General features: G+C 42.1%; 1 protein-coding gene across 1 annotated transcript in view; it reads right to left on the bottom strand.

Annotated features, from left to right (window-relative positions):
* IL17REL (interleukin 17 receptor E like) overlaps positions 1-21,371 on the bottom strand; it is a 747,013-nt gene that overhangs the window by 259,020 nt on the left and 466,622 nt on the right. The window contains exon 8 of the mRNA XM_069629260.1: positions 16,930-17,001. Coding sequence (XP_069485361.1) covers positions 16,930-17,001 — 72 coding nt within the window. The remainder of the gene's footprint in view (positions 1-16,929; positions 17,002-21,371) is intronic.

The raw sequence follows: 21,371 nt of genomic DNA on the forward strand, positions 1-21,371 counted from the left end.
TGCGATAATCCAGAGCTTGTTAAGAAATGCTTATTTGAACTAGACTGGACTCGCACTTTGGAAAAATGTCATACATACCCTTCTCTCATCTAAAGCATGATCACAAGAAACTGGGACTTTTGGCCCGATTTTTGGTAGTATATCCTGCAAACTGGGTCTGTCATTCATTTTTAAGTTTTAGATGGAACTTGTGTCCGACTCAGGAAATTCTGTTCAAAAGGGGTCATACAAGTGTTGATCAGTTGGGGTGCTGCTTCTGTAAAAACAAAACTATGTCTGAAACCCTGAAACATGTAGTTATTGCTTGTCCAGCATTCGGCCCTCAAAGAATGAAATATTTACAAAAGCTTTTGTTCTGCTTGACTGTAGGGCACAGTGAGGGGCTGTGGTCATCCTGTTTATCAGGTCACACAACCTCCACTGTAAAAGCTGTGGTTACCTATGTAAAAACCCTTAGGTTGGAGGAAAATGGAGAGGGGAATAAACTAGTTGAAGTTCCTGTGGGTTTACCCACTTTGTTGTTGTCTGGGTTATCTTTTATTTAAAGATGATTTTATTTGTTAGCCTTTGTGCCTATGATAATCTTTTTAATATTGTGTTTTAAATTGTATTTGACATATCATATATTTTAATGCATTGTGTTCTATATTCTGCTTTATCTTTTTTTTTTACTTTGTTTGTTTGTTAAAGGTTAACTTTGCTAAGCCATAAAAACAATGAAAAAAGTAATAACACATAACAACAAAGGGTCTAAGCTGACACCCACACCAAACACATTTGTACATGTGACCTCACACAATTTAACTAAGAACCAACATAATAACATGATAAATGGTGCTTTGCTTGAAATATTATTTATCTTCACCACATTTCATAGTCTTTCACCCACATAGGGGACCCCCGCACTCTTCCAGCACAATTTAATCCACGACACATTATTGATATTTGTACACTCTAGAATGTGTTTTTCATATCCTACTCTCATTCCTCTCAATTCTTCTCTTTTTACATCTCATATTTCCTCCCCTTAGTTGCACTCCAATCCTTTGCCTGCATGTCCGTTTTGCTGTAAGTGGCCTGATAAACCTTATCACTTACTCCTTCCCCACAGTTGACCCCCACTTTGGACCAGGGTTCCTACTCCTGACAATACTGTTAATATAACATCTTAAGCCGACTTCAACTCTTCCAGCATTAGCAAACATCTCCTTGACCCTAACTCGGATAGAGAATTTTGACATACCCGTTATTACTGCATTCCCTTTTTTATTCTGATCCAGTCTCCCATTTGAATCTTCATACGAGGTGGTACTCTCTACTTTCCAGCCAAATTCCTTCTGCTTTGATTGTCCTGATTCCCAATACTAGGATTGTCCCTCTACAACCCCTTCTCTCTTAACTAAGGACTTCAAAAAACCTGGTTTGAACCCAGTGTTGGGTTCTCTGCCTCTCAGTAAGTGGAACAGAGTCACCTCTGTCAACTTATTAGGAGTAATCTTGATACTGCACAATCCTTCCTCCATTGCCTTGCCAACATATGTGTTATTTCTCAAAGCTTCTTTCTACCATGACATGGTTAAACATACCTACCAGACAATTTGCTTCAGGAGCATAGCTTGCTGAAAACCTCAACTTGATCTCTACCTTATTAAAATAATCGATCAGATGTTTTCCCCTAAACTGAACTCATTATCACTTATAATGTTCATAGGGAATCCATCTTTCCTGAACACCTAGTCCATGAACCCTATTTGTTTTTTATTTTCGTATGCCATCAACAATGCAGTTAACTATACACCAAAACTAAACCACAAGTGACAATGCAGTTACACTATTACAGTGCTTCATGGTTCACAATTATGTCATATTGTACATTTTTCAACTGTACCAATGTAACAGTACACCCACCTTAAACCTCCCGCCCCAGCCCCTCCCGTTTCCCAACTGGCCTTTATGAAATGTCCTGTGCATTCTTCCCGTAATGCTTTTGTCTGTGTTCCACCCCTATGTATATCTTATATCCCTCACTTATCGTTTTGGTCCCCTGCTCCAACAGTTCCTGATTTGAATAGAGTTTGTATGAGTTTGTTCCAATGTGATATATCGTCTCCAAGGTCCTGCTAGTGCTCGCTGACTGCCTGCTTCCATACCACCATCTCTGCTAATGTCCATTGTTGTAAGTCTTTCCACCACAACTTAACCAGTGGCGATCTCACAGATTTCCAGTTCATAGCTATGCGGAGCTAAGCAAACACTTAGGCCAGGTCTTTCAATTTGCCTACATACTTCTCGGTCTTACCACACAGGTAGAGCCCCAACATACAGGCAGCAAGGGATTGGATGTTTAGTTGTATCTCACCCCTGCCATTATTTGGGCAATTTGTTAGGGAGAATTATCCAGAATGGCTAATTTCCCTTACCTGTTGAGTCCCTCAGCAGCTTTGCTGGATTTCTAGGATTTCTTTGTTTCACCTGGTAAGAGTGTGAGCTTTTTTTCCCACTCTTTCATGTGTTTTGCTGTGTACATTTTTTGCTCATGGACTATGGAGTCTCACCCACTCCATAGGCATCATCTTTTTACTGTGTGTCACACAGCACCTTTAGTGCACTAACACAGGGTTGTCTCTGTTGACTTCCGACTTTAAACTCGATTTTCTGGGACTGACTACTGTCTCCCAGAACATGTAAAGTTGCCAATGACTTTACTAGTCTTTTTAAATTTACAGACCCAGTACAACCTATCTTCCAATAGAGTACTGGAAGGGTTAATAGTTATCCCTTTTTGTCTGATTCTCATGGAACATTATTTCATTCCCCTTGCTCTAAGATTTGGCTGGTGGCAGTGGTATCTACCATTTTTATTCTACTCTGAGCTATGAAAATACCCTCAGTAACGTTAGAGGCTATGGTTGAAGCCTCAAACTCTACCCCGCTGGACCCCTTTTATTTTTATTTGGTTCCGGTTGGGTTTATTCGCCATTTTGTTTTGTAAAGGTCTTTCTCGTGTTTTACTCTGCGCGCCAAACCAGGTTTGGTTCCTTTGTTCACCGTCCTTTGGCGGGCTTCTGCACAGAAGCCCTCCTTAGGCGCCTGAGTGTCTGGGTGGACAGGATGTGAGGGAGGGGTTTGATGCCCCCTGCACAGGGTCTCCTAGGAGACCCAAGTCACACTCTAGTTTGATTGGCTAGGTGGCTGTCCTGCCAGGACAGTCACCCTGCTGTGTGATTGACAGCCAGGCTGTGTGAATGGGGGAAAACTGCTTAAAAGCAGGTCTCTGGGACTTGAAAAGCAGAGTCGCCACTGGATCGAGAGAACCGAGGAGAAGATGAAGGAAGACGACTTCTGCAACTACTGGACATCCCCGTGAAGCCCTGCTGCAGGTCCTAATCACCTGAAACTTCGACGGCAGAGGAGATCTGAAGGGAATTTTCTTCCCTTGAGCCTGGTGGGACCAACCAGCTAGCCAAACGCCAGACACCGGTCCTCATCCTGGCCGAAATTGCTGTGCATTGCTGCAGTGAACTGGATAGCCAGGTGGAGAGGAACCTGTCTGGGTTTTAAGGAGAGCACCTTTTATTCAATGTTTTGCTCCACTGCTGGCTTCTTCCCTGGGCAGTGCAGGACCCTCCGGTCTTCCTCCTTCTTGTCACCACGACAGTCGCTTCAGGAACCGTGAACCTACAGGAACTGCCAGGAACAACTGCCTCAGCTACAGCATTTTTCTTGTTTTAAGGTACAGTGCAAATCCGGCCGTTCATTCCGTCCGACCACATTGAAAGTATTTTTAATCTTTCACCTCTCTGAAGACCTTTCCTTGTCTATGCCTTTGAATACATTTTATTCCAACCAACTTCGTTTTGAACTCTTGGCAAAGACCAACCCGCAAACTACTCTGAACTGTGTGATCCTCTGCAAAGACTATGAACCATAAACATTTCCCAGGCCTATTGACTTGAATCCTAGTTGTAGTAAGCCGTTTCTAGATAGAAGCCTAATAACTTATTGGTGCTGATTGATTTTGAATAACCTTGCCTTTTCTCCCTTTTAAATTACTGGAGTGCCATTTTGCTCACACTTCATTTTGAGCCTAACTTGTCCAGAATTGATTGGGGTTTATTGTAGTGTATTAAGATTGTGATTTTCTGCTGCTTTATAATAGTGAACTGTTTTATAACTGATGGTGTAAATAAATGTATATTCTTTTACTCAGAAACATTGAATCAGTGTTTGTTTGAACCATTGTAATTGCTGTCCTTTGTGTAACTTCTGATACTGCTCACTTTACTCTTGAGATAAGCTCAGCCATTGCTACCACTTTACTGTGAAGTACAGGCTTGTACCAAAGGTGAATTTGTACTTCCACTTGTTGTCTTAATTGTGTGTGGTGTTCCCAAAGGGTACTGCATATGATTCTGCCTAACACAATTCCCACCATTATTTGGGCAATTCCCTCCCACTACTCCCTTATGGCTGGGCAGGCCGAGAAAATGTGTAGCATACCAGCATTTACGGTATCACACACTTGTCTGTCTGCGCCTTTAAATTCAGATATTATTTGCTGTGTTAAATAGGGTTGGTGCATTACATACAATTGTAAAAGCTATAGTCTTGCATTTCTAGAAACCTGCTTATGATATTTTAACACTTTTAGCCATTCAGCATCTGTAAATGCTTTACCCAAATGTAATTTTCATTTTCACCGAATGTTCAATTCCGTGACAGAGTGATTCTTAAGGAGCACCTCCTAAAATCTTAATATGGCATGCCCCCACCCCTCTGATATGTTTATTATTGTTTCGACAGCATCATGGCCGATCATATCCCTTCCTACTGCTGGCCACCTGCTCTTTAATGTAATTATGATAGTACAATGCAGAAGGTATTGTCCCACATGTATTCCTGAGTTTTCATGTAATTCTTGAAAGCTCATTAAGGTGTCAACTGACATAAGGTCCCCTGTTGTAACAATTCAATGTGGTTCCCAGTGTTGTCTTACACTTGCTCTTAGGCCACTGCCATCTGTTAGTACCACTGCCAGGGAAATAAATGTGTGGTTACACTGGGTCTTTTATCTTCATTTTCTTACAGGCTCTCTGCCACATTTGCATTCCTTATTTTGCTAAGGGTGGATATTCTTTCGACACAGGTGGGGGTAGTCATAACAGTTGTATTAAGTACAAATGTTTTACTGCCGTCTGTAGCAGAGAAGTGTCTATTGTTGGGTCATCTGATAGCCACTCTACTACGTATTGGAGCTGACTTGCAAGGTAGTATAGTTCAAATTCTAGCATTCTCAACCCTCCACTCACGTGGGTCTTCTGGAGTGTGCTTAGCGCTACTCTGTGTCTACCATTTGCCACAAAAAACTCCTGCACTCTTTGTCGAGTCAGACAAAAAAGTGTTTGGGAATGTTATAAGGGATGTTCCCGAAGTAGACTAACAGTCTGGGTAGTGCCACAATTTTTAAGAGTGCTGCTCTACTCATAACAGACAATGGTAACCTACCCCAGAATTTCATGAAGTTTATAACGCTTCCCAATTCCTTTTGTGTGTTCTGCGTATGGTCCTGCAAAGGCTTATGATATATGTATAACCCCAGATACCGTAATCTATCCTTGTACCATTTGAGCATGAGGGCCACGTAGCTCCTGAGCCAGTAGTGAGTTTCGCTAGTGGAAATAGGCAGGATTTTGCACGACTGATCGTGATCCCTGACAGTGTGCTAAAGTTATCCAGTACATCAAGAATATGTTGCAAATTCACTTCAGGGTGTTGTATACATAACAGCATGTCATCAGCATATATAGAGACTATATGTCGTATACCATCTATTCTGATGCCCGCTTCTTGGTATTCGTATTTTAGGAATGCTGAAATTGGTTCCATCACTAGGAAAAAAAACATTGGGAACAGAGGGCATCCTTGCCTGGTGCCCTTCTGTAATTCCCATTTACCAGAGACGGTCCTACCCATACTTACCCTAGCCGTGGGGTTAGTATATATCAATTTCAACCATTTAATGTACGCGAGTCCAAAGTCGAACTTCACTAGTGTCGCATATAGCCAGTCCCAATAAATGGAATCAAATGCCTTCACCGCGTCTAGCGAGGCTATCGCACAGTGATGGTCCCATGCCTTGGTACTGTCTATGACATGATACAACCTTCTCAGATTCCAGACAGTGTTTCTAACTGGCACATTTCCCGTTTGGGCGGGGTGTATCAATTCAGTTATTACTCTTCTAAGCCTATACGCTAATAATGCAGTATGAATTTTGCTGTCCTGATTCGATTGAGACAAGGGCCTATAGGAGCCACAATCTGCTCCTAATCTCTAAAGCCTGGGCACGGGAATTATCACTGCTTCTCATAAGCATTCAGGTAGCGATTCTATGTCATACGCTTCCGTAAACATTTCTAGCATAGTCGGCGCAAGGCTTTTTGTAAATTCCTTGTAGAATTTTCCCGGCAGCCCGTCCAAGCCTGCTGCTTTTCCGGGGGGCAGAGTTCTGATTGTGGCTAAAAATTCTTCTGCAGTTATGGACTCATCTAGTAACTCAACTGCCTGTGCGCTTAAGTGTGGCAATTGTATAAGATCTAACGCCTCCTGAAGGTCTGCGTGCCGTGCCGTGCATGCATCCTTATATAATGTTCTATAATATTGATAGAATGCACGTTCATTCACCTCTGCTTGCGTATTGCAAGGGTGACCATCCATGTCCTGCACTGAGTATATAATATTTTTCCTGCTATCGCTCTTATACAGCCATGCCAAAAGTCTGCATGGTTTATCTCCTTCTGCATGTAGTTCCTCTATGTATTTTGTGTAGTTAAATTTGCCTAACCTGTCCGGCTGCAATAGGCAGTTCTGTCTCAGCTCTACTTCTTGGTGTAGGTTATCCTCTCCAGTGCTTCAACTTCTGCCAAATCTTTTTCCGTTTTGCTTAAGTCTGTGGTGATTACAGTACCGAGTCATTTTACGGAAAACAAAACAGAGAGGTAGGTTTTACCGAAAACCATAATACTGAAAAAAATACTGCAATTGTGGGGTAGGTGTTAAAATGGGTCGGGATGTGGTTGGGGTAGGGTTACAGGGATAGAAAAATGGGGGTTTGGGGAGGGGATCCCTCCCTCACCCTCCAATAATAAAAAGAAACAGTATTTTTCAGTATTATATTTTAGGTGAAACTTACATTTCTGAAATTATCTTTGGTAAAATCACATATAACCGTGATTACTTTCGGCCTGCCTCCTGATATGGCTTTCACCTCACCCCTTATCACCACTTTAAATACTTCCCATAATGTGCCTGCTAATTTCACGCTGCCCTTATTTAGCATGAAGTATTCTTTTGTGTGTTTACGTATGTGCTCTTCAAATACTGTGTCTTGTAGGGTCTCACTCCTTAACCTCCAGGTTGGTATTGCTGGTCCATGGGGAGCCACCTGCCACCACAAAGCCAATGCGGCGTGATCCGGCAAAACCCTTGTCTTGCATTCAGCCTCTTTGAATTCACCCAATGTGTTTCCGACCCTGTGAAGATATAATCCAATCTTGTGTAAACCTTGTGAGTAAAGTAGTGAGAATACCCTTGCATGTTTGGGCGAAGGACCCTCCGGATATCTGTCAACTCAAATAATTGGAGTAGGGTGTTCAAAACATTTGCCAGTGGGGCTGGCCTCCTGAACTTGTCATCAGATCTATCCACCATGGGGTTCAGTGTACAGTTGACGTCACCTTCCAATAACAGGATACCACTTCTTTAAGGCCCTAGCCCTGTATAAAATAACCTAAAGAATGATGTGGCATCATGGTTGGGGGCATAGGTGTTGACAATACATATTTCCACCCATATAAGAACCCCCCTAGCATATGCTGAGTACGTGGATCCCAGTAACTGACCACCCCATTTCTGCCCGAGTGTATCTTGCTGTGTCTTGGTGAGATGCATCTCCTGCAGCAGTGCTATGCCTATCTTGTTCCTGCACAGGTATGTCATTGTTTTATGCCTTTTTACATAATTGGTAAAACCTTGGATATTCCAGGTCATCACGTTAATAGTGTCAGCCATGATGTGTGTGCAACAATGGAGGATACTGATCTAATGCTGCCTTGCCTTCATCCCTCAGGGCGGAAGCTAAATGACAGATGCGCATATACGGTTATTAGGTCATACTACATACTGTATTCGTAACAGGATCTGCCCTAACTCTAGTTAACTTCCTCCTTCCTTCCCCTCTCCCCAATTGTCCCCTCCCCACCAACATGCTCGAACCTGCCCGTTTTCGCTCCCTCCCCTCATAGCCTGCCAACCAGGTGTTTTCTGGACAACGGGTGGGTACCGTACCACTAGTACCCTGATAAAGAAATAAAGGGGAAGATAGGGTGTTGCCGAAGCTGGTACCTCCCTTCCTCTGAAGACGATGTCCGTACTCAGCCTACGTTCCTGCTCAGTGAATTCCTAATTTGGACAGCAACCAGAGTATGGGGTCCCATATTTAAGTAAGATGACACCAAAAGAAGAAAGATAAAAGCAAACACCCCCCTAATCCACACTTGTGTGGCTGTTGTTGGGATCACAACCCCAGCTTCCGACTCACCGTCAGTGGGTAAGATCTCTGGGAGAGTTTGAGCTACATCTGCACTTTGTTCACGTTTCAGTCTGTCACTGGTGCTGCCAGCGGCACACTGTCCATCCAGCCTTGAGCTTCCCCTGAGCTGTCAACGAATAACAACCGGCAGCTGAACAGGATCTTCAGTGAAGCCGGGTGGGTTAGCATGTGTTTCAGGCCAGCCTTACGCAATCTCTCTTTCATGAGGCCGAATTGGGCCCTGCACTTCTATACTTGAAAGGTATAGTCTGGGCAGATTGCCAATTTTGCTGATGCCCTCTGTATTGTTCCTCCGGTTCTTGAGAATGCTATTATCTTCTCTCTGTCTTTGTCGTTGATTATTTTTGCTATGATTGTTCTCGGAGGAGCTTCTGGTGGTGTTTTTTTGTACAGGGATTGATGTGCTTGCTCTACCGTAGAGCGTTGTGTGAGCTTCCCCGGGCCAATCTACCGGAGGAGCACATTTTCAAGGTATGAGATGATTTGATATAATATGGCATTTATGACGCGCCTATACACAAGTGTTTCAAGGCGCGACGAGGCAAGGGGGGGAACAAGGGAGAACAGACAACGATCCTACTATCCCAGGTGTCATTCATATTGCGCAAGTGCATGGGAAGGGGGGAAAGGAAAAGTGCACGGGGGAAGGGAGAGGGGAAGATGCAGTACATGGGAAAGTGGAATAAATAAGATAAAAAAGACAAATAAACAGCCAGTTAGTGGCAAGTGCAAGGAAGTGCAGACATAAGTGCTGGTAGGGGGACTGAAGGGATACAGAAAAATGGTCCCCAAGTGCAGGGGTTTCCAGGGAGGCAGTGCAGGTGGGCAATTGACGGGGCCAGGGCCAGAGATCAGAAGAGGGTGGCCAGGTAACCAGTGCAATTTCAGTCAGGAATTCAGCAAGGGAGGGGAGGAGAGAAAGCACAAGCAAACAGGAAGGTTTTGAGGTGTTTCCGGAACCGGGATGGTTCTCCTCAAGTTTCAGGGAGGCAGGAAGGCTGTTCCAGAGAGAGGCCCCTGCCGAAGAGAGTGATCTGCCACCAACTCGTTGCTTGGAGAAGCGACTGACCCTGAGGGAGTTGGAGGCAGATGAGCGAAGAGCACGAGAAGGAAGATATTTAGGAAGAGAGAGTTGAAGACCCCAGAAGGCCTTGTGTACAATGTAGAGGGTTTTGAACTTAATCCTCGCAGCCACTGGGAGCCAGTGCCGAGATTTCAGTCCTGGAGAGAAGGTAGTTTGTGGGGTCTGTTCCCTCCATTCCTACTGGCAAACCCAGAATCCTGATATTGTTCCTGCGGGCCAGACCTTCTGCGTCGCCCTGTCTTCTAGTAATTTAACCTTCTGCTGCAATATTCTGACATCCACATTTGCCTGGTTCACATTCTTGGTGTTGTCCTTCACTTGTTCTTCAATCTTTCCAGTTCAATCTGCTAATGAACGGCCATCTTGTCTTAAGCACATCTTGTCTTAACAATCCCACATCTATCATCACTGCATCAGTCTTGGATGTGTAATGTAGTACATTGGTTACTTACACTTAGTATTGGGTATAATAAGGGGGTGACATTGGTTGCTATCACTTATATTGTGGTAAATTGAGTGGGCAAGATGTGGCATCGAGTTTGGCACACTAACATTGTCAGTTTCAGAAAATAATGCAAAATTGAAAGCTGCACTGAAGTGCTTCGGAAGGCAGAGCATGCGGTGTAACAGTATGTTGGTCCTTGAAAATAAATGTTCTGGGAAATGGTAAAGAAAATGTACAGAGGCATAGAATAAGAGGTGTTTTTCATTAAGAGGTTACCCTAAGTAACCCAGGATAATCCAGATGTGGCCCCCTTGCTCACTGTTTCTTAGAGAGGCTCAGCTTCACCATGCTGATGAGGCCTGACTAGGCCAAAACACGTGTCTGGGGTTGCTGATGGTACCATTGTTCAGAGGAGAATTGCCTAGCATTTTCGTTCTGGGCTGCCCTTGCGGGTGGGACCACTCTAATATGCAAATGGATGCTTCTTTTTTTTGAAGGGTGCAGTGCGATAAAATGTGGTTGTGGACCCTTCTGAGTGTGGAGACATTCCATAGAACAGGGTAGTTGACCAATTTTCATTCTCAGTAGAGGGGCTCACACACCCTTGGTTTTGTTATTGTGTCTACAGCCTGTTCTATTTCTTGCATCTGTAGATAAATATGCCTTATAAATGGTTGGCACAGTACAAAGTCTGTAAATGCCTAAAGATCCCATGGTTGCAAAAGAGAAGAATCAGGGCTCCCTTAGTCTTACAGTCTCAAGGCAATTGTGTGATAGTTTCTGTGAATAGGGTTTCCTTTGTGGTTGATAGGGCGCGTGTTGCTTCCAAGGTCCATCTCTCCCCACACCCAGGTTTCTTCCTAATTTTTCGCATGGAATGGGGATTTTGCATGTTATGCCCCCTAATTATTTCTTTGCACTGACCCGTCCCACGCTTTGCTCTCTGTATCGCGCAAAGTGCTTCAACCGAGAGCATAGTTGGAAGGACCAGCACAAAGTCCAATCCATGAACTAATCATTCATTTTTAGCACAGCACAAAGTGTACATTTACCATGCAAACTACCTTTGTGCTGCGCTAAATATTTTGTCAATTAGGCCCATTGATTTAGTCATTAAATTAAATGTTAAGATTGACTGTTAATTCATTTGAATATGGAGATTGATGAAAACAATGAATATGACCAAATTATGGTTTCAATGTTTTTAAATCAATTGTTTCAGTCAGTAAATTAATTGTGGACATGTAATTCGGTTTGAACTTTCTTTTTTGGCCCATATTTTTGGGAGGTAATGTGTTGAAAAATACCCCTGTCATCAACTGCAAAACGTGTTGGAACATGAATGTAGATGAAATGTTGATGTTCCGGAAGCACCTCAAAACCTTTCTCTTTGCTTCTGCTTTCTCTCCCCCTCTCCCCTGCTAAATTGCTGATTGGAACCGCACTGAATCTGCACTGGGCCACTCTCAAAGATCTCGGTCCCTGGCCCAGCCACTTGCCCCCGGCACTGCCTCCCTGGCAACCCCTGCACTGCGGGACTGTCTCTGTATCCCTGCAGCCCCCCTCCCAGCACTTGTCTGCACTTACCGTGCACTTGCCACCAGTTGGCCCTTTATTTATTTATCTTGTTATTCTACTACCCCATGTACTGCACTTTCCCCTCTCCCTTGCCCCTCACACTTTCCCTTCCCCTCTTCCCATGCACTTGCGCGATCTGATTGACACCTGGCCTAGTAAGATCGTTGTCTGTCTTCCCTTTGTCCCCCCTTCCTGCCTCATCGCGCCTTGAAACACTTGTGTATAGGCGCGTTATAAATGCCATATCATATCATATCATAGCATACGTCTGAGATGTATGTGTCATTTTCAGTTTAATGTTACAATGTTCATGTATTTAATTGGATTTATTTGTTTGAATAGCTTTCTCTTTTCACTTTCTGTCCACATGTTGTGTTTGTTTTTGGTTAAGGCATGGCGCACCACTTTCTGGCACATCCTATTTTACCAGATGACTATGGGCCTCATCACGAGTTGGGAAGTATCCCGGCAGTATTCATGCCGGGATACCGCCTGTGCTAATAGCGCTAATAGCTCTACCACCAACCCCCCGGCGCTATTAGCACCAGATCACGGGGTTTGGCCAAACGGTGATCCCCCATTCACCATTGGGCCCATTCAGGAATTCCCCATTGACCCAATGGGAAATTTTTGGCGAGATTACTGTCTGCGGTACTAGTGGGCGGTAATAGCGGCGAAAATCAGAATATCGCCAGCAAATTTTCCCCCAGCTCAGAGCTAGGGGTAAATGCAGCCAAACCTGTGTTTTGGCGGACCCTTAAATGTGGCGCTAATAGCATTACCACCGCATTTAAGGGTTACCGCCAACCTTGTGATTACCCTGTTAAGTATTTAATAAGAATCATAATACTAATAGTAGTATTAATATATCAAATTAATATAATAATGATGTTTTCATAAATTCAGAGAAATGTATTATAAAAGATTATCATTCTGTATAAATAGTTGTCTGCACACATTGTTTTTGACTAGTATTGAAACTCGAGAGGTGTCCCTCCTTTCCTTTGAGGTGTCTCATTCTACCATAACCACTCTGCCCTGCCCTGTCTCTAATCAATGCTCTCCTCATAGAAATGGTGCTGCTTTACATTATACCCATAGCATACACAATGTACCCCATTCGCTGTGTGACTTCCTTAGTAGCTTAGTTTCCCCTTACAATTCCCTTTTTAGAAGGGATTCTGCATAATATACATTTTTCTCTGTCTTTTTTTATTTTTATTTTTTTTATTTACTTGATTCAATTTACAATAGAAATTTTTACAAGATAATGAACATTTTCCCTCCTTCCTTTCTTTCGCATTGTCCATTCCAGCCTACGAAATAAAATAAAACGGGAGAATGTCCTCCTCTGACAAACAATGGGCAGAGAAACGAGAGAAAAGAGTGTGTAACGGTGCAAAGGGGACAATATGATAAAAAAAAGTTGGCCTTCCTGCCTAACACCAGATTACTTTACAGCTTTGTATATTGTCAGAGAATTTCCCACTTGGTTCATTCTTGAAGTTCTAATTTCAAGTTTGTGAGGAATTGTGCAACCGCTATGACTTGGGAGGTGTTGTCTCCCTCTATGAATTTATTCCACCAGTCCTCTTCACCACATGTTGTCGACTCTTTGAATATATGACCAAGGTGTCTATCTCTCCAGTCCCTCAGATTTGTGCATCTCAACAACAAATGCCTCAATCATTCAATTTCATCTGTTTTTTTACAAAATCGACAACCATTTTCTAATGAGATCTTTCTTATCGCCCTGATTTCATTTGTGGGTAGAAGGTTTAAGCGAAAACGCATGAAGATACTTCTTAAGTGTCTGTTTGGAATTTTTTTTTAAGTAATTTGGCATTTCATTTATGCCCCTTGTTGTCGGCGGTTGGTGGTTTATTATTTTACTTCTGTTTTGAAAAGAGGTCGTCTGAATCCAGTCTCGTTCTAACAGTTTTTTCTTGACTTTATTTGGGTTTTGCATCAGTTCTTCATCAGTGCTGTTAATATCCACCAGAGTGTTTCGATTTTCCGTCACCCAATTTATGAGCAAATTACTTCTTTGATCCTCAAGTTCTGTGTTGATGATAGTTGCTACACTTGGGCATTTGCTCATTTTGATTTTTCTGTATAGCATTAATGTATTTCTTACCACCATCGACTCTAATGACTGTAACCCTAGTTCTTGTTGTATTGCTGAAATAGGTGTCGATGACGGTAACTTTAAGGTGGTTTTCCAAAAAAGTCCTTTAATTCGCCTCCAGAATTTTCGTGGTATCGTTAGCATTGCATCAGCTCCGTAAATTAGGGATGGCATTACCTTTCCCTTGGAGAATTGTATCAAGGGATTTATGGTAAATTTGCAGAATCTTACATCAATCATTTTGGCTTGAGTCGCCAACTTTTTTGTTTTTTCCAGGAGATGATCTTGCATTGCAGACTCCTGACTGTTGTTACTGAGGATTACCCCTAGGTACTTGAATTCCTTCACTTGTTCAATTTTTTCTCCGTCTAGGGTCCATCTGAATTTTTCAGTACGAGAGTTGTGTTTTTCCATGATCATAACTTTGATTTTACTTTTGTTGATTTCCAAGTTGTTCTTCCTCACATAGTCTGCCAGCTGATTGAGTTGTCGCTGTAGTCCAATTGGTGTCAAATCCAACAAGATGAGATCATCTGCATATAGCAGTCTTGCAATTTTTGATCTTCCTGTTGTGGGTGGAAAAACACATGTCGCCTCCTCTCCTTCTTTGATGTCCCAAAGATATGAATTGAATAGTGTTGATGCGAGGGGGCACCCTTGTTTCACTCCCCTGGCCGTAGATATTTCTTCAGAAAGTAGTCCTGCTTGATTTAGACATACTCTTATAATAGTTCCTTGATGAAGAGCTCTTATCGGTGCCAAAATTCCAATCAGACATTTTTTAGCTCTCAATTTGTTCCATAGTATTTCCCTGTTGACCTGGTCAAATGCCTGGACCAGGTCTACAAATGCTAGATAGATTTTCGGGCTTCCTTCATGTATCTTGCTTTTTAAGATGCTTAGTAATAAAATGTTTACAGCTTTCCCTGCATCCTTTACAAACCCTGATTGTAAAGGGTCTTCATTGCCCGAGTCTCTTGCCCAGTGTTGGAATTTTTCCATTTCTCAGTCTTTTGCCATTTGGAGACTCCTCCTAGCCTGTGTTTTGGCGTTCTTCTGGATAGCTCGGACTGATTAGCCAGACTGATTAGCCAGAGGGGGATTTCAACTGCTCAACCTGAAATATCCATCACCCTCCATATACTACAGAATACTATACTATTCCCATGACGCTTTCCATCTCAAAGAAAAAGTAAGATTGTAATCATGCTATATTTACTAGAAAGGGTTTATATCCAAATACACCCTTATATCATCCCCCTTAAAAGGGAGGAGTCAGGAGCTAAATAATGAATAACAGCATCATGGGCAAGGCAGCCTGTCTCTGTGGTGGGTTGTCCATCATAGTTAAGGATCGTGGAAATGAAGGCGGATGAAGGGGTAATGCTTTTGCGACAGTAATTGACATAGACACTCAACAGAACAAAAACACATTTTAGAGAGATCCACTATTAAAAGCTACGTTTAATTTTCAGTGTTTACCAGTGCAATGTTATCTCCATCATCACGAGTATTTCCATCATCGCAAACATGTAGACATTATAATTCCAGTAGTGTTGCAATTCTTAATTTAAAAAAAAACATTGCAGCTTTGTATATCAATCACGAAGATGGCAAATGCAAAGCAAATCATTGTTTAACCATATTTTTTTCAGTTTAACAGTTACTGGATTAAACCGATTGTGTTCAAAGTTCATGTTTACAAATAATGTAGCAACATGGAAAAAATTGCGTGTCTAAACAAAAGAAACAGGGTGTAAGTGCTTGAATGGTGGCAATGCATGAACCTGTGTGCTCCCAGGGTCGCCCTAGCTCTTTTTGGACACAGTTTTCCAACAGTCCAAACAAGAAAGCAAACATAATTTGCGATGCGTCTGATGTTTATGTAAATAAGAATAGCGTGAATCCATTTGGTTCACTGTTAAATTGTAAAAGATGAGACCGTGTTTCCGCTAAAATATATGTCTTCCCATTCCTCATCAAAAAGGGATAAATAGTACTGTCTCATTTATCCTACAATGTAAACATGTTCGTTATGTCTGATGACCGTAAACAAAAGACTAACAAAGCCAAATAATTAAAGGAACTGACTGGAAAGTGTTTCTTTTGAATGCATACTATGCACACACCTGGATGAAATCCGGGTAAATAGGTGACATTCTCAAATTGAATTGGTTACATTTTTCACAAAACAAATGAAAGGCCACCCAACTCGAGGTACATTTTAGTCTTTTTACAGGTCCAAATTGTAATACTTGCCTTTTGTTTTAAAAAACAAAAAACCCTGTAATCATTCATAGGACAAGTAACTTGCATATAAGATATTTTACAGAGGTTGTTTGCAATTAGAGAAGCTTACTAATTTGGCGGCAGGAAGACGTTTTGTGTAGACATACAAGTAATCATTTGCAAGGTAAACAGCATTTCATTGTAAACGAAACAAGGCTGCGTTTACAGTGGATCACTATGGAGTCTGTCTGTTATGCTGGCCCTTAAAGCCAGTGTGTTCCATAGGGATCCTCAGCATTTGTACTAGCATGAAAATTCACACTGGCACAAATGCTTGGGCATTTATATGGAGGAGAGAAAGGGGGGCGGCAGAAACTCAAGTTACGTTCTGCATATCCTGTCCACTATAAACATGGTTGAAATGAGCCATGAAGTAAATCGATGCCAACAAAGGTCTTTGCAAGACTTTTACGCATTTGATTTACTATACGGCTCATTAGTTTCAAAGCATATTCAGACTGATTAATTGAAGCCGATTCTGTCAACCATAATGTTCGTTCAGTTCACATAGAATACAAAATACAAAAACAACATGTTCTATTTATTCAAGCAAAACCAGCCTTTTTACTATTGCACTCTGTGCAACAAGATACAGAATTGATTTGTACTCAATTTTTGTACTTCTCCATCCTCCCCACAAAAAACATTCAGGAAAAATATTAAGGTGTAAAATCAATATTGACTATTCCCGTCATGCAGGATCAGTAGTGTAAGATCAATATTAACTATTCTCGTCATACAGGATCAGTACTGGAAAGGAAGAAACCATGAAAGAATATGAGAAATGTATTTACCTCAATGCAAAGACAGGGCAGTAGCTCGGAGTATTGTAAGGTAGTTGATTTCAAAGAGTCCGACCCTTTAATCTAAAAAGAAACACTTTGTTACATACACCTTACTCTTTATCTAAGTATTTATTCTAGTGCTGTGAGAGTGTATAGATGGCATTACATATATCTTACAATTGATCAAATCATCTTTATTGTGTAGTATTGTGTTAGTGTAGAGACAGCAAATAAAGGTTGACAATCAAATTGACACCTATAGGACGATAATATTGGATTAAAGCACATATAGGGACAAATGGCATTGTAGGTTTTGTTTGGTTATGTGGCCACCCGTGGATTGCAATCCACACCCATGGCACTCCCACCCAGTTCCTGCCCCACCCCACCCAAAACACCTCCTCATGGGAACTCACTTGAGCTCGCTATAATCAAGCCTTACCATCAAACATTGCACTCGAAGTGCCTGACAGTGTCTTTTTTAAAGCAGTCATCTGAGAGTTTATGACTTACTTGGAGCTGGAGTTGGAAACCCACTACAGTTGCAATAAAAATGTCAACCAAGTCTACCTTCAGCCATTCGATGTATAAGCACTCTGCATGTTCTTCACCAATGTCCTGTTAAAAACAAACATGGGCAAAGCCAACAGTTTCAGCTTGTGTTCAAGTATTTTTTTCCCTGGGACTGATTTTAGATGCGCAAGTGCTCAGAACATTTTGACCTGCTAGCATCAATGGGCAGTTAATACCACTATGGCAGTGCCTGGTAAGTGCCTTAGCCATGCCTACACCAAAGCCCAAACTGTTGGCATTGCTACTGCTGGTTTGTTACTGCAGCATTTAATTTCTTGCAACATTTACTCCTTTATGCTATTTCCTACCAAGAAATCCATCTACCCGATGATGACAAACTAAATATCATCAAATGACGTTAAATTACCATCAGTTGTCAGCCCTTTAAGAATGTGGTGAATTAGTGCTAGGTAAAAATGTGCCTGATTTTCAAAGGGCTGTTCGATGGGATTGTGCCATTGTAAAACACCTTTGTTCTGTTTTAATATTTGAGCTATTATGTGTTAAAAAGATACAAACAATGTTCTAAATGATATGCCAAAAGTTTGCACAATGTGTTTTTGTATGATGATTTTAAAGAGATGGGTTGAGCATGTTTAGACACAATTAAATCATGACCACACTTCATTTCACAAAGTAGTTAGAGAGAAAGAGGGGGAGAGAGAGGAGAAGAGAGCAACACACAAGATCATAATTTAGAGGTTGCCAGGCTAGTGTCTGCTAAACATGGCTTCCCCTTTGGTACTCTGGAATTGCTCTTGCAATGCCTCGCTCTGGAAGTGATAAGCCCTTGAAATGGCTCCCATGTAATGAGTGAATTTCCTCTGAAGCATGATGTTGTTTTAGGAGGCATTATTGCAACAGCAATGTGTCAGCAGTAAACCAGACACTTCCTATCTGTTCATTTCAGGAGTGCTGACAGAGCCTCCTATCTATCGATCTGAATCTTGCAGATGAGTTCCTGTAGTCTTTTTTTCCCCACTACTGCTGCTTTTATATATGTCAGTAACAATTAGAGAGTAGGGCTTTTCTTGTTCTCTTTGTGACAAAGAAAAGCTAAAAATCCCTTGTTTAAAAACTTAATTTCCTTAATAATACAATTAGTTCCCAACAACCTGCAACAAACATAGTATTAATTGAACTGTAAACTGAAGCAAACTATATGCCATAGTTTTGCCCAAATAAATTATCTGTGGTAATTTACTTCGATGGAAAATCACTTACATACTTACATACTAAATACATACTTTTGTTAAAGGTTATGCGATGTAAGGGGGTTGGGATGGTGGGGCATAGGGGTGATAGTTCGGGGAGATCGAGGAATCGGGGAACCCCCAAAAAAACACATTCAAGGTGATTTTTGTCAAAGTAAAGTACCATGGAGTAATTTACTTTGGCAAAAAACGTAGAACCAAACTAATAATTCTCTATTGATCTACAAATATTACCAAAACAGTTAAAGAGCATGTGCTGCTTTGCTAATATATCAGTATGAGGCATTTGAGGTGATTCTTGCATATGATGGCAAACTGGATATAATTAGCTGAGCCTTACTACTGGTGACTACACAATGCATATGGTCAAGGAGGGTAGCTCAACGAGTAAGAGATGGCCTTTTACATGGATCCAGCACTTTCTAAGGGTCGTGTTTGGTGGGTAACAAGGGGGCATCGAGCATTGTTGTTCCCACTACTCCAAATGGGTGAAGCACCTTGGCAGGCCTTCTTAATCAAAAAAGAAAGCAGGGGCCCAACGGGACAGCAGAGCGCAGACGGTGCCAACACCTTCCAAATCCGGTGGTTTCACAAGTCTGTTTATTAATGCAGGAGGCTTGGCTCCTTCTTTAGTTCAATGAGATTGCAGGTGATCGACCTGGAATGGATGCAGAGCACCTTCTCTTATCCAAGATTAGCTTCATGCCAAAATCCCGGACTTCCAATCGACAATATGCTCTCTTGTAGATATCCCAGTCGTGGACCAATCATGGTTCACGGCTGTCTCAGTCATTCAAGCTCTCCAGACATCCTGGCATAAGTAGTGTGGATTGGGACCAGACAGTCCCAACCCGCTTCATGGGCACACATGCATGACACGCAGAAGTCTGCGAAAGAGATTGGGTTTGTGGGAGGCTGCATGCCCAAATAAGGAAAACCCTGGTTACTTGACCTGGGTGTAGGCAAGGGACAAAATGGCCATGGGACAGAACAAAAGAATTTGTGGCTCGGCCATTTTCAGTCCTGGCCACTGCCTTGAACCAAAATGCAGTGAATGCAATATGATTCATTAAAAAGAAGTAAAACATTAAAAAAGATAACTGCTGTCACCAGTTCGTCCCAGGCACACTCGTAGTGAACCCTTATGGTCCTTTTAATTGAGGCAACACATTGTACAATGGATGGGATGTAGAATAACTCTTACACTGATTAATAAGATTGACTCAGGAAGTTGGCAAAATGTCCGGCCCGCCTGTTTTATCTTGAATTGTCTAAAACAGGGAGTTACAACGGACATGACATCAACGGATGTCGCACAGCTCCCTCAACATATTTCATAAAAAAGCATTCTTATATAGCAAAAATTCATCATTCGTGACATCATACTACGTGGCAAACAAGAAAAACCTATGTGGGATTGTGGTTGGTTTACGGGGAACATCTAAGTAGACTTTCTGTACTGGGTGGGATTGTGATTGGGTCTCTACAATCAGGTGGACAACTTATGCCCATCCCTAGTGCAAGTCATCTTCAATGGTTATTAGATCCTGGAGAATGCCTCCCTTCTCCTGATCTTGCTCTCAGTATTTTCACAATGGCAGATAATTAGTCCCTTCCTTGGGCCTTCCTTCGATGTGCTTCCTGGTACACAACACCAGGGTTTATGGCATCCTTCCCCTATCTCTGTTGGCTAGCAGTTTCATCACAATAGGGGGATGTTGTTAAGATGTTAAACAATTACAGTGAAATAATGAGGACAGCATATTTGTTCAATGGTAGAAATGCAACCAGTTTATATTATGCTGTATGTAAATAGTTCAAGTTATGTGTGCATTAGTCTAGGCAAAGTATATATATACAAGGCACCATGGTGACTTCATTTCATTCCAGTTTGAGATTCGAGAGATCGAAGGTTCTGAAAGGCAGTTGAGTTGATTCTCCGTGGCGGAGCCTGCTGCCGCATGTTTATACTGAATAAACATTTCGTTTGATGTTACGTGTGACGGCGCTTAATTTAACATTGGCGACGAGGATGGGATGAAGGGCCCTGCGAGTGTCGCACATAGTAAACGGCGCTATAAATCCTGAAGCTGGTTGGCATTTCCCTCCGCGGTGGTGGCAGGCTCGAAAAGAAGGCGGAAGGGAAATTCGGCGCACACACAGCAGAGGCAAGTAAAATACTCAGCGATTTTTGGCAGCCTTAATTTAATGATTAATGAGCGCATATTCCTGCTGCATGTCGGCAAAGGAAACGAGCTGGGAGAGTCAGCGAGGCCTAATCTGAAAGTAAACAGGCCATTGTGAAGGGCGTCTCCAGGCAACCAGAGCTTGGCTGCCTCAATAAACTAAAGTAAACAAACAGTACCCATTGCGCTGCGGCTAGGAAGCGAACTAAAGGCCATTGTCAGTCTGATTACAGCATTACACAATTGCTGTGGCTCAAGTTACAGAATCTACACAGACTACCAAAGATACTGCAGTACAGTTAACAAATCGCCTGCAACAAGATAGAATTCTTAGCAATTTCTCACGTTCTACAACTTGCACTTGACTTTTATTATTGACATCAGGCAGTAAGGCCACCATGGCCACGTCAATTCCACCCCCCAGGTCAATTTTGGAGGAGCCTGGTCGGCCTTTCCTCACATGGGACAAATGGAAGGA

Source organism: Ambystoma mexicanum, chromosome 12, assembly GCF_040938575.1.
Source record: "Ambystoma mexicanum isolate Mex_15411 chromosome 12, UKY_AmexF1_1, whole genome shotgun sequence".
Lineage (NCBI taxonomy): Eukaryota > Metazoa > Chordata > Amphibia > Caudata > Ambystomatidae > Ambystoma > Ambystoma mexicanum.